Source organism: Mytilus edulis, chromosome 14 (assembly GCF_963676685.1).
Source record: "Mytilus edulis chromosome 14, xbMytEdul2.2, whole genome shotgun sequence".
NCBI lineage: Eukaryota > Metazoa > Mollusca > Bivalvia > Mytilida > Mytilidae > Mytilus > Mytilus edulis.
In genome coordinates, this window is record NC_092357.1 from 45,716,769 (window position 1) to 45,729,662 (window position 12,894).

At 38.4% G+C, this 12,894-nt stretch overlaps 2 protein-coding genes across 2 annotated transcripts; both read left to right on the forward strand.

The window, feature by feature from the left end:
* The first annotated feature begins 2,549 nt into the window (after positions 1–2,549).
* LOC139504250 (integumentary mucin A.1-like) lies at positions 2,550–3,405 on the forward strand. The gene is made up of 2 exons (XM_071294318.1): positions 2,550–3,335; positions 3,373–3,405. The coding sequence occupies exons 1-2, from the start codon at positions 2,550–2,552 to the stop codon at positions 3,403–3,405; spliced, it is 819 nt and encodes a 272-aa protein (XP_071150419.1).
* Positions 3,406–5,751: 2,346 nt separating this feature from the next.
* On the forward strand, positions 5,752–11,039 carry LOC139504251 (mucin-2-like). The gene is made up of 3 exons (XM_071294319.1): positions 5,752–5,803; positions 6,115–7,322; positions 7,536–11,039. The coding sequence occupies exons 1-3, from the start codon at positions 5,752–5,754 to the stop codon at positions 11,037–11,039; spliced, it is 4,764 nt and encodes a 1,587-aa protein (XP_071150420.1).
* Positions 11,040–12,894: the final 1,855 nt, after the last annotated feature.

Consider the following 12,894-nt stretch of genomic DNA (forward strand, 5'->3'; position numbering starts at 1 on the left):
GGCTTGTGTCAGCACAGATGTCCAACCAGATCCTTCCAACCAATCTCCAATGGTCTTAAACATTGCCATTTCAATATGAAGTCCACCGAACATTACTATGAACTTGTTTTCACCATAGATTTCTGGCCAATTCCATTTAATTTGCTTAGCAACTGCAAACAGAGGTTGATCAAACGCTATGACTGGATTCTGACCAGGATTTAATGCATCGACACTAGTCTTTATAACATCAAATGAGTGCTTTATCATTGCCACAGATTTAGCCTCTTCTTCAAAGAGTGGTAGAAGTGCTGATACGCAGGGTTCAAAATCCTTGATTGGTTCATGTTCTGCATGCTAGGCTCCCCAAGAAATCAATGTTCTTTCCTCTATATCATATTCCTTTGAATTGGAAACAGTTTCAAGCCACCTGTATTCGTTCTGGACTGCTTCATGTAAGTCACCAGTACATCCTTTACATGTACTATCTGTCACAGGAATAACAGGCACATTTGTCTTCAAAACAGCTGGTTTGACAACAGCATATGAATCAGGCAAACTTTCAGTCACTCGTCCGCCTTGGATGCTAGTTAATTGGAAATCTAATCGCTGTTGTCCATTCATTTGAGTTGTAACATGTTGAAAGAGAGAAATTCCTGTTCCATGAAATGAATCTTTTGCTGTCGTTGAGCTAGGGTTATGATGAATATTATCTAAGGCGGCAGTGGTGAAAAGGCCTAACCGTAACGACGGAGGACAAACATATCCGTCTTCTTGATACTGCTTACATAGTGTATTTGTAAGAGATGCTGATACTGATAAAATCCGATCATATGAGACTGACAATCCTAGTTTATACAGTTTGTCGATTAACCCTCTCTTCCTTGTTTGACAATGAATCACTATTCCCAAATACATCTGTGTTTCTCTTGATTTTGCATGTCTGTTGGACTTTTGAATTCTTTTATGACTATTGAAAATCAGCATTTGAGCAATGGATAACGTTTCTTGGGAAAAGGAATCAGTTGTTATGTCTGGTTCATACAGTAACATATTCACTAACGTTAAAAGAGATCGTGGTACTGATTTTTCCTGACAATCGGCAGCAAATGTACCATTGAATTCTGAAGATGTTGCCATCATATCCTTCTAACAATCTTCACAGCCTTATATATCTGCATATAATTTGAGTCAAAATCTTCCTCACATGCCCTTCTTAAGGCTGGCCCAATGTCATCTTTAAATGCTAATAAATTTTCTCGACCTTGCTTATAGGCCTCGATATCAGGTACATACGTCAATAATCTATTCTTCAGTCTCGTACTATGGACTCTACCTTCTTGTTCAGCTACCATTTTCTCCAATCTGTTACCATACATTTTTGAAAGATCTGACATCTTGAATACTGGTGCAACATTATCTTCACTTCTAGATTCTTCTATAAAGCTTAATAATTCAGCTAATGCAATTCCGTGGCTGATTCGTGACTGTGTTCCTCCTTCAGACTCGTCGTCATTAGCCACTCTTGATGCTTTTCGATAAAGATATATTAAGCATTTTACGTGACACTTTGCCTCTTGGGCTACAAGGTCTCCTGCACTTAACTTTGCTGGTAAGGCAGTGTCTTGTAGCTTTTCAGCACATTCACGAACACGATTGTCAATGCCGTAGGTCGCTGCTTCACGTAACATCTCATCTTCCTCAATAGAATCACAAAAGAAACAAACATAATCTTTCAGACCTATTTTACAGGGTAAACTCAGACGTGTTGATTTTCTTGTCTCTTGTAATAATGATGCTTGCCCATCATCAGATATGTATCTATGTTGTCTCTTTTGAGCCCTTTTGAGTTCCGTAGTATTGAATTTTAGACGACATTTTTTATGCCATTTAGCATTGCTCTTTATCAGTGTGTTCTGAATATCACTCCCATCATTTAGTTTATTTAAGTCTAACCAAGAAGGTAAGGAGTTAATCTCATTAAATTGTTCAAGGTTTTCGGATAATGTTTTATATCCAGCACTCGTGTAGTAGTCAATTTGATCCTAACATCATCTGTTGAGTCACAACAACAAACATTGAGTCATGTTGAGTGTTATAGTCTATGAATATTGTTTAACAAATTATCCTGAAGTCAGCACATGTTCAGTAGATTTTCAGACAATTCAATATAAAGTTGATACGTACAGATAACACCCAACTATTATAAAGTTCGAAAAGAGACTTACAACATGTACAATATGTACTGTTTTTATTGAATGCCAGCGAAATTAGCGACGGATCTATCCCAATAGATTAAATAAAGTTAACTGCAAGATTACAATTAATTTAGTGTGCGGTCTTTAACTACCTTTTCATTTTACTCCACTGTTAGTATTTTTTAACATTTAGCAACATGAGCAATTAGGTCATTAAAAATTAAGTCTCTGAATTTAAGTAATATACCGTATTATTCGATATTTGACATGCATAATTAAATTGAACGTTCTTTCTTCTGAAAATCATATTCATTTATAGATACTGAGCAGACAACTACAGATGCAACATCAGTTCCTACTACTGCACAAACCATGACAGATGCAACATCAGTTTTTACTTTTGACCTAACGACAGAGGCAATTTCAGTTACTTCTACTGAGCAGACAACGACAGATGCAACATCAGTTCAAACAACTGAACAGACAAATACAGATGCAACATCAGATCGTATAACTGAACAGACTACTACAGATGCAACATCAATTCCTACTACTGAACAGACAACTTCAGATCCAACTTCAGATTCTACTACTAAACAGACAACGAATGATGCAACATCAGATCTTACTTTTGAACAGACAACTACGTGTGTAACATCAACCCCTACTTATGAACACACATCTACAAATGCTACATCAGATCTTATTACTGAACAGACAGCTACATATGCAATATCAGACCCTACTACTGAACAGACAACGAAAGATGCAACATCAGTTCCTACTTCTGAACAGAAAACGGCAGATGCAACATCAGATCCTACTACTGAACTGACAACGACAGATGCAACATCAGATCCTACTACTGAACAGACAACGACAGATGCAACATCAGATCCAACTTCTGAACAGACAGCGACAGATGCAACATCAGATCCTACTACTGAACAAACAACGACAGATGCAACACCAGTTCCTACTCCTGAACAGACAACAACAGATGGAACATCAGTTCCTTCTACTGAACAGACAACTACATATGCAACATTAATTCATAATACTACACAGACAAAGACAGATGCAACATCAGTTCCTTCTACTGAACAGACAACTACAGATACACCATCAGATCCAACTTCCGAACAGACAACGACAGATGCAACATCAGATCCTACTACTGAACAAACAACAACAGATGCAACATCAGTTCCCACTACTGAACAGATAACAACAGATGTAACATCAGTTCATACTACTGAACTGACAACGACAGATGCATCATCAGATCCCACTTCTGAACAGACAACGACAGATGCATTATCAGAATCTACCACTGCACAGACAACGACAGATGCAACATCAGATTTAACTTCCGAACAGAAAACGACAGATGCAACATCAGATCCTACTACTGCACAGACAACAACAGATGCAACATCTGTTCATACTACTGAACAGACAAAAACAGATGCAACATCAGTTCCTTCTACTGAACAGACAACTACAGATGCAATATCAGATCTATCTTCCGAACAGACAACGACAGATGCAACATCATATCCTACTACTGAACAAACAACTACAGATGCAACATCAGATCTATCTTCCGAACAGACAACGACAGATGCAACATCAGATCCTACTACTGAACAGACAACGACAGATGCAACATCAGCGCCTGCTTTTAATAAGACAACGACAGATGCAACATTAGATCCTACTACTGAACAGACAACAACAGATGCAACATCTGTTCATACTACTGAACAGACAAAAACAGATGCAACATCAGTTCCTTCTACTGAACAGACAACTACAGATGCAATATCAGATCTATCTTCCGAACAGACAACGACAGATGCAACATCATATCCTACTACTGAACAAACAACTACAGATGCAACATCAGATCTATCTTCCGAACAGACAACGACAGATGCAACATCAGATCCTACTACTGAACAGACAACGACAGATGCAACATCGGCGCCTTCTACTGAACAGACAACTTCAGATGCAACATCAGTTTCTACTACTGATCAGACAACGACGGATGCAGCATCAGATCCTACTACTGAACAAACAACGACAGATGCAACATCATTTCCTACTACCGAACAAACAACGACAGATGCAACATCAGTTCCTACTACTGAACAGAGAACGACAGATGCAACATCAGATCCAACTTCCGAACAGACAACGACAGATGCAACATCAGATCCTACTACTGAACAAACAACAACAGATGCAACATCAGTTCCTACTACTGAACAGACAACGACAGATGCAACATCAGATCCTACTTCTGAACAGACAACGACAGATGAAACATCAGTTCCTACTACTGAACAGATAACAACAGATGCAACATCAGTTCATACTACTGAACTGACAATAACAGATGCAACATCAGATCATACTACTGAACAGACAACTACAGATGCAACATTAATTCATACTGCTGAACTGACAACGACAGATGCAACATCAGTTCCTTCTACTGAACAGACAACTACAGATACAACATCAGATATAACTTCCGAACAGACAACGACAGATGCAACATCAGATCCTACTACTGAACAAACAACAACAGATGCAACATCAGTTCCTACTACTGAACAGACAACGACAGATGCAACATCAGATCCAACTTCTGAACAGACATTGACAGATGCAACATCAGATCCTGCTACTGAACAAACAACGACAGATGGAACATCAGATCCTACCACTGAACAGACAACAACAGATGCAACATCTGTTCATACTACTGCACAGACAAATACAGATGCAACATCAGCGCCTGCTACCAAACAGACAACGACAGATGCAACATTAGATCCTACTACTGAACAGACAACAACAGATGCAACATCTGTGCATACTACTGAACAGACAAAAACAGATGCAACATCAGTTCCTTCTACTGAACAGATAACTACAGATGCAACATCAGATCTATCTTCCGAACAGACAACGACAGATGCAACATCATATCCTACTACTGAACAAACAACTACAGATGCAACATCAGACCTATCTTCCGAACAGACAACGACAGATGCAACATCAGATCCTACTACTGAACAGACAACTACAGATACAACATTAATTCATACTACTGAACTGGCAACGACAGACGAAACATCAGTTCCTTCTACTGAACAGACAACTACAGATACAACATCAGATCTAACTTCCGAACAGACAACGACAGATGCAACATCAGATACTATTACTGAACAAACATCAACAGATGCAACATCAGTTCCTACTACTGAACAGACAACGACAGATGCAACATCAGATCCAACTTCTGAACAGACAACGACAGATGCAACATCAGATCATGATACTGAACAAACAACGACAGATGGAACATCAGATCCTACCACTGCACAGACAACGACAGATGCAACATCAGATTTAACTTCCGAACAGACAACGACAGATGCAACATCAGATCATTCTACTGCACAGACAAAGACAGATGCAACATCAGTTCCTACTACTGAACAAACAACAACAGATGCAACATCAGTTCCTACTACTGAACAGATAACAACAGATGCAACATCAAATCCAACTTCTGAACAGACAACGACAGATGCAATATCAGAGTCTACCACTGCACAGACAACGACAAATGCAACATCAGATTTGACTTCCGAACAGAAAACGACAGATGCAACATCAGATCCTACTACTGCACAGACAAAGACAGATGCAACATCAGCGCCTACTACTAAACAGACAACGGCAGATGCAACATTAGATCCTTCTACTGAACAGACAACAATAGATGCAACATCAGTTCATACTACTGAACAAACAACGACAGATGCAACATCAGTTCATACTACTGAACAAACAACGACATATGCAACATCAGTTCCTACTACTGAACAGAGAACGACAGATGCAACATCAGATCCAACTTCCGAACAGACAACGACAGATGCAACATCAGATCCTACTACTGAACAAACAAACACAGATGCAACATCATATCTATCTTCCGAACAGACAGCGACAGATGCAACATCAGATCCTACTACTGAACAGACAACGACATATGAAACATCGGCGCCTTCTACTGAACAGACACCTACAGATGCATCATCAGTTTCTACTACTGATCAGACAACGACGGATGCAGCATCAGATCCTACTACTGAACAAACAACGACAGATGCAACAACAGTTCCTACTACTGAACAAACAACGACAGATGCAACATCAGTTCCTACTACTGAACAGAGAACGACAGATGCAACATCAGATCCAACTTCCGAACAGACAACGACTGATGCAACATCAGATCCTACTACTGAACAAACAACAACAGATACAACATCAGTTCCTACTACTGAACAGACAACGACAGATGCAACATCAGATCCAACTTCTGAACAGACAACGACAGATGCCACATCAGATCCTGCTACTGAACAAACAACGACAGATGGAACATCAGATCCTACCACTACACAGACAACGACAGGTGCAACATCAGATTTAACTTCCGAACAGAAAACGACAGATGCAACAACAGATCATACTACTGCACAGACAAAGACAGATGCAACATCAGTTCCTACTACTGAACAAACAACGACAGATGCAACATCAGTTCCTTCTACTGAACAGACAACTACGGATACAACATCAGATCTAACTTCCGAACAGACAACTACAGATACAACATCAGATCTAACTTCCGAACAGACAACTACAGATACAACATCAGATCTAACTTCCGAACAGACAACGACAGATGCAACATCAGATCCTACTACTGAACAAACAACAACAGATGCAACATCTGTTCCTACTACTGAACAGATAACAACAGATGCAACATCAGTTCATATTACTGAACTGACAACGACAGATGCAACATCAAATCCAACTTCTGAACAGACAACGACAGATGCAATATCAGAGTCTACCACTGGACAGACAACGACAAATGCAACATCAGATTTAACTTCCGAACAGAAAACGACAGATGCAGCATCAGATCCTACTACTGCACAGACAAAGACAGATGCAACATCACCGCCTATTACTAAACAAACAACGGCAGATGCAATATTAGATCCTACTACTGAACAGACAACAACAGATGCAACATCAGTTCATACTACTGAACAAACAACGACAGATGCAACATCAGTTCCTACTACTGAACAAACAACGACAGATGCAACATCAGTTCCTACTACTGAACAGAGAACGACAGATGCAACATCAGATCCAACTTCCGAACAGACAACGACAGATGCAACAACAGATCCTACTACTGAACAAACAACAACATATGCAACATCAGTTCCTACTACTGAACAGACAACGACAGATGCAACATCAGATCCAACTTCTAAACAGACAACGACATATGCAACATCAGTTCCTACTACTGAACAGATAACAACAGATGCAACATCAGTTCCTACTACTGAACAGACAACGACAGATGCAACATCAGATCCAACTTCTAAACAGACAACGACATATGCAACATCAGTTCCTACTACTGAACAGATAACAACAGATGCAACATCAGTTCATACTACTGAACTGACAATGACAGATGCAACATCAGATCATTCTACTGAACAGACAACTACAGATACAACATCAGATCTAACTTCCGAACAGACAACGACAGATGCAACATCAGATCCTACTACTGAACAAACAACAACAGATGCAACATCAGTTCCTACTACTGAACAGACAACGACAGATACAACATCAGATCCAACTTCTGAACAGACAACGACATATGCAACATCAGATCCTGCTACTGAACAAACAACGACAGATGGAACATCAGTTCCTACCACTGCACAGACAACGACAGATGCAACATCAGATTTAACTTCCGAACAGAAAACGACAGATGCAACATCAGATCCTACAACTGCACAGACAAAGACAGATGCAACATCAGTTCCTACTACTGAACAAACAACAATAGATGCAACATCAGTTCTTACTACTGAACAGATAACAACAGATGCAACATCACATCCAACTTCTGAACAGACAACGACAGATGCAATATCAGAGTCTACCACTGCACAGACAACGACAAATGCAACATCAGATTTAACTTCAGAACAGAAAACGACAGATGCAACATCAGATCCGACTACTGCACAGACAAAGACAGATGCAACATCAGCGCCTACTACTAAACAGACAACGGCAGATGCAACATTAGATCCTACTACTGAACAGACAACAACAGATGCAACATCAGCTCATACTGCCGAACAAACAAAAACAGATGCAACATCAGTTCCTTCTACTGAACAGACAACTACGGATGCAACATCAGATCTACCTTCCGAACAGACAACGACAGATGCAACATCATATCCTACTACTGAACAAACAGCTACAGATGCAACATTAGATCTATCTTCCGAACAGACAACGAGAGATGCAACATCAGATCCTACTACTGAACAAACAACTACAGATGCAACATTAGATCTATCTTTCGAACAGACAACTACGGATGCAACATCAGATCTACCTTCCGAACAGACAACGACAGATGCAACATTATATCCTACTACTGAACAAACAACTACAGATGCATCATTAGATCTATCTTCCGAACAGACAACGACAGATGCAACATCATATCCTACTACTGAACAAACAACTACAGATGCAACATCAGATCTATCTTCCGAAGAGACAAAAACAGATGCAACATCAGTTCCTACTACTGAACAGACAATGACGGATGCAACATCAGATCAAACTTTTGAACAGACAAAGACAGATGCAACATCAGACCCTTCTACTGAACAAACAACTACAGATGCAACATCAGTTTCTACTACTGATCAGACAACGACGGATGCAGCATCAGATCCTACTACTGAACAAACAACGACAGATGCAACATCAGTTCCTACCACTGCACAGACAACGACAGATGCAACATCAGATTTAACTACCAAACAGAAAACGACAGATGCAACATCAGATTCTACTACTGCACAGAGAAAGACAGATGCAATATCAGCGCCTACTACTAAACAGACAACGACAGATACAACGTCAGATCCTACTACTGAACAGACAACGACGGATGCAACATTAGTTCATACTATTGAACAGACTAAAACAGATGCAACATCAGTTCCGCCTACTGAACAGACAACAACAGATGCAACATCAGATCCAACTTTTGAACAGACAAAGACAGATGCAACATCAGACCCTACTACTGAACAAACAACTACAGATGCAACATCAGTTTCTACTACTGATCAGACAACGACGGATGCAGCATCAGATCCTACTACTGAACAAACACAGACAGATGCAACACCAGATCCTACTTCTGAACAGACAACAACAGATGCAACATCAAACCCTACTACTAAACAGACAACGACAGATGTAACATTAGATCCTAGTTCTGAAGAAACAACGACATATGCTACATCAAAGCCTACTACTGAACAGACAACGACAGGTGCAACATCAGACACTACTACTGAACAAACAACGACAGATGCAACATCAGATCCTACTACTGAACAAACAACTCCACATGCTATAACAGTCTTAACTACTGTACAGATAACTCCAGATGCTTCATCAGTTTCTGCTACTGAACAGACAGATAAAGCTGCAACATCAGATCCTACTACTGAACAGACAGATAAAGCTGCAACATCAGTCCCTACTACTGAACAAACAACGACAGATGCAACATCAGATCCTACTACTGAACAAACAACTCCACATGCTATAACAGTCTTAACTACTGTACAGATAACTCCAGATGCTTCATCAGTTTCTGCTACTGAACAGACAGATAAAGCTGCAACATCAGATCCTACTACTGAACAGACAGATAAAGCTGTAACATCAGATCCTACTACTGAACAGACAGTTTCAGATGCTACATCAGTCCCTACTTCTGAACAGACAACGACAGATTCAAGATCAGTACCTACTAGTAAACAGACAGCGACAGATGTAATATCAAGGCCAACTACTGAACAAATAACTTCAGATGTAAAATCAACGCCTAGTACTGAACATACAAATACAGATGCAAAAGTGACGGCCACAACTGAACAAACAACTTCGGATGTATCATCAACAGCTGCTAACGAAAAGACAACTGTATCTGTAACATCATTACATACTATTGAACAAACAAATACAGATGTTACATCAAGACCTACTACTGAACAAACCACTAAAGATGTAACATCATTACATACTACTGAACAGATTACAACATATGAAACGTCATTTCATAATACTGAACAGAAAACAACAGATGCAACATCAATGGATACTACTGAACAGACAACTACAGATGTAACATCAAGGCAAACTACTGAACAGACAACTACAGATGTAACAAGTCATACCACTGAACAGACAACAACAGATGTAACATCAACACCTACTACTGAACAGACAACTACAGATGTAACTTCAACGGCTACTACTGAACAGACAACTACAGCTGTAACATCAACACCTACTACTGAACAGACAATTAGAGATGTAACTTCAACGGCTGCCACTGAACAAACAGCTACATCTGTAACATCATTCCATACTACTAAACAGACAACAACTACAGATGAAACATCAACACATACTACAGAACAGACAACTACAGAGGCAAAATCAGATCCTACTACAGATCTGACAAATACAGATACAACATCAGTTCTTTCTACTGATCGGCCATCTACTCTTAAATACACAAAGACTTCGACATTAACTACATTTCAATCTACAAGTACTCTTATCACAACAACAGAAGAATCGTTGGTAAAAGAACCTAATACAGGTTAGTATTTTTAACACTAGTTGTGTTCAATATCATTTCTCCAGGGTTGACCATTTATATAATGTTGGTTTGAACCATTCGAATCCAGCAAAACGTGGAAACAACTGTTTTTATCAAACCCCTTTAGAGTCATTTTGACTGATGATTGTTCGTATTTGTGGGTTTTTTTTCTGAACCCGTTTAGGGTTCTAAATGTACAACTTATTTTTTAAATGAGCTTGCCTGCGTCATATTTTCAAATGATAAATTGTGTATTGTTAATGTATTGAGAACCAACAGTTGAGAAAAGTTTCCACATGTTTGATACAGAAATGAAATATTAATGCATTTTGGGGTGATAAAATAATTTTATTAAAATTGATACATTGCATAGATACATTGGTTGTTTCATGTGTTTAGGGAATTCGGAACATATGAATGGAAAATTGGAATGTATTCATAAAATATGGTGAAGAAACTGTCAACGTCAGGGCAACGTTGAATCGATAATTTTGGATACATATTCCAATGAACAACGTACAATTGCACATTTGAACCGGTTTACTACTGATATGAACTTAATTGTAAATTGTTCTATTGCTATTTGTTCTTTATTTGTTATTCAACAATACAATGTATCTACAATTGCATACATCGAGAAAAAAAAAACGTATTATTTCATTCGAGTCTTTTTTTAGACGCAGAATTTCACGTCGATGTCAGACTTTTTTTAGAAAACGAGACGTTTCCTGATGCACTGAATAATCCAAAATCTGAAGAAGCTTTTAAACTAGCGGGAACACTACATCACCCGGTATGTATAGTGTTATAAAGTGACCGTCAAAATCTATTTTGGTTTATCCACTAACTATATTATTTTAACTGTGTAGTCCTAGTGTTTAAGCACAGTGCCGAAACATTCGTCTGGACGGTACTATATGTAGTTAATATTTATTGTTTACAGATAAACTCATCATAGATACCAGGACTAAATTTAGTATATACGCCAGACGCGCGTTTCGTCTACAAAAGACTCATCAGTGACGCTTGGATTCAAAAAGTTAAACACACACACACAGAGAGAGAGAGAGAGAGAGAGAGAGAGAGAGAGAGAGATTCATCAAAATACTTTCTTACGTTATGAACAAAAACATAGTTATTATAATATTATAAATTATTGTAGCTTATTTGTAAAAAATAATGTTTCATACCACACTTTTTTGTTATAATTTCTTCTGGTTACCAGACTAATAACTTGCCATAGCAAGTTAAAGTGATTATAGATTAAGAACTATGCAGTATTTACAAAGAGATGCGAAAGTTACCAGAAGGACATTCAAACTCATATTCTAGTATCTATCTAAAAATAGACAACGCCACGGCTAGAAAAAAAGGGGGACAAAGGAATTTGATTGCAATTTTATTACAACCATCAACTCGAAATTTTATTTTGAGCTTAGAGACTGAAGCAGATAATAGCAATGCTTTCATAATTTTTCTTTTCAAATTTCTTATAGATAACAATTTCTTAATTTAGGTAAGAACTTTAACATCAAAATGTATTATGCCAATTTCAAAAACAGGAATAATCTGTGTTATAATGCATCTGTGTTGTGATTTGTTTTAGTTGAAACCGTTGCTAGATTTTTCACATTGTCAGCAAAAGCAAACCAATAAAACATTCAAACGGGTAATTGCCTATGACTGTTGATAAACAAGCATTTTCAAAAGTATAGATTCATGATGTGGAAAAAAATGAAACAACATATACACGATATTTATGAATTATATATATAATTAATAGTTCATTATAATACCATAATTGGTATCTATCCTAGACAATCATCATACAAGAAATTAACTCAAGCTACCATTCAGTAA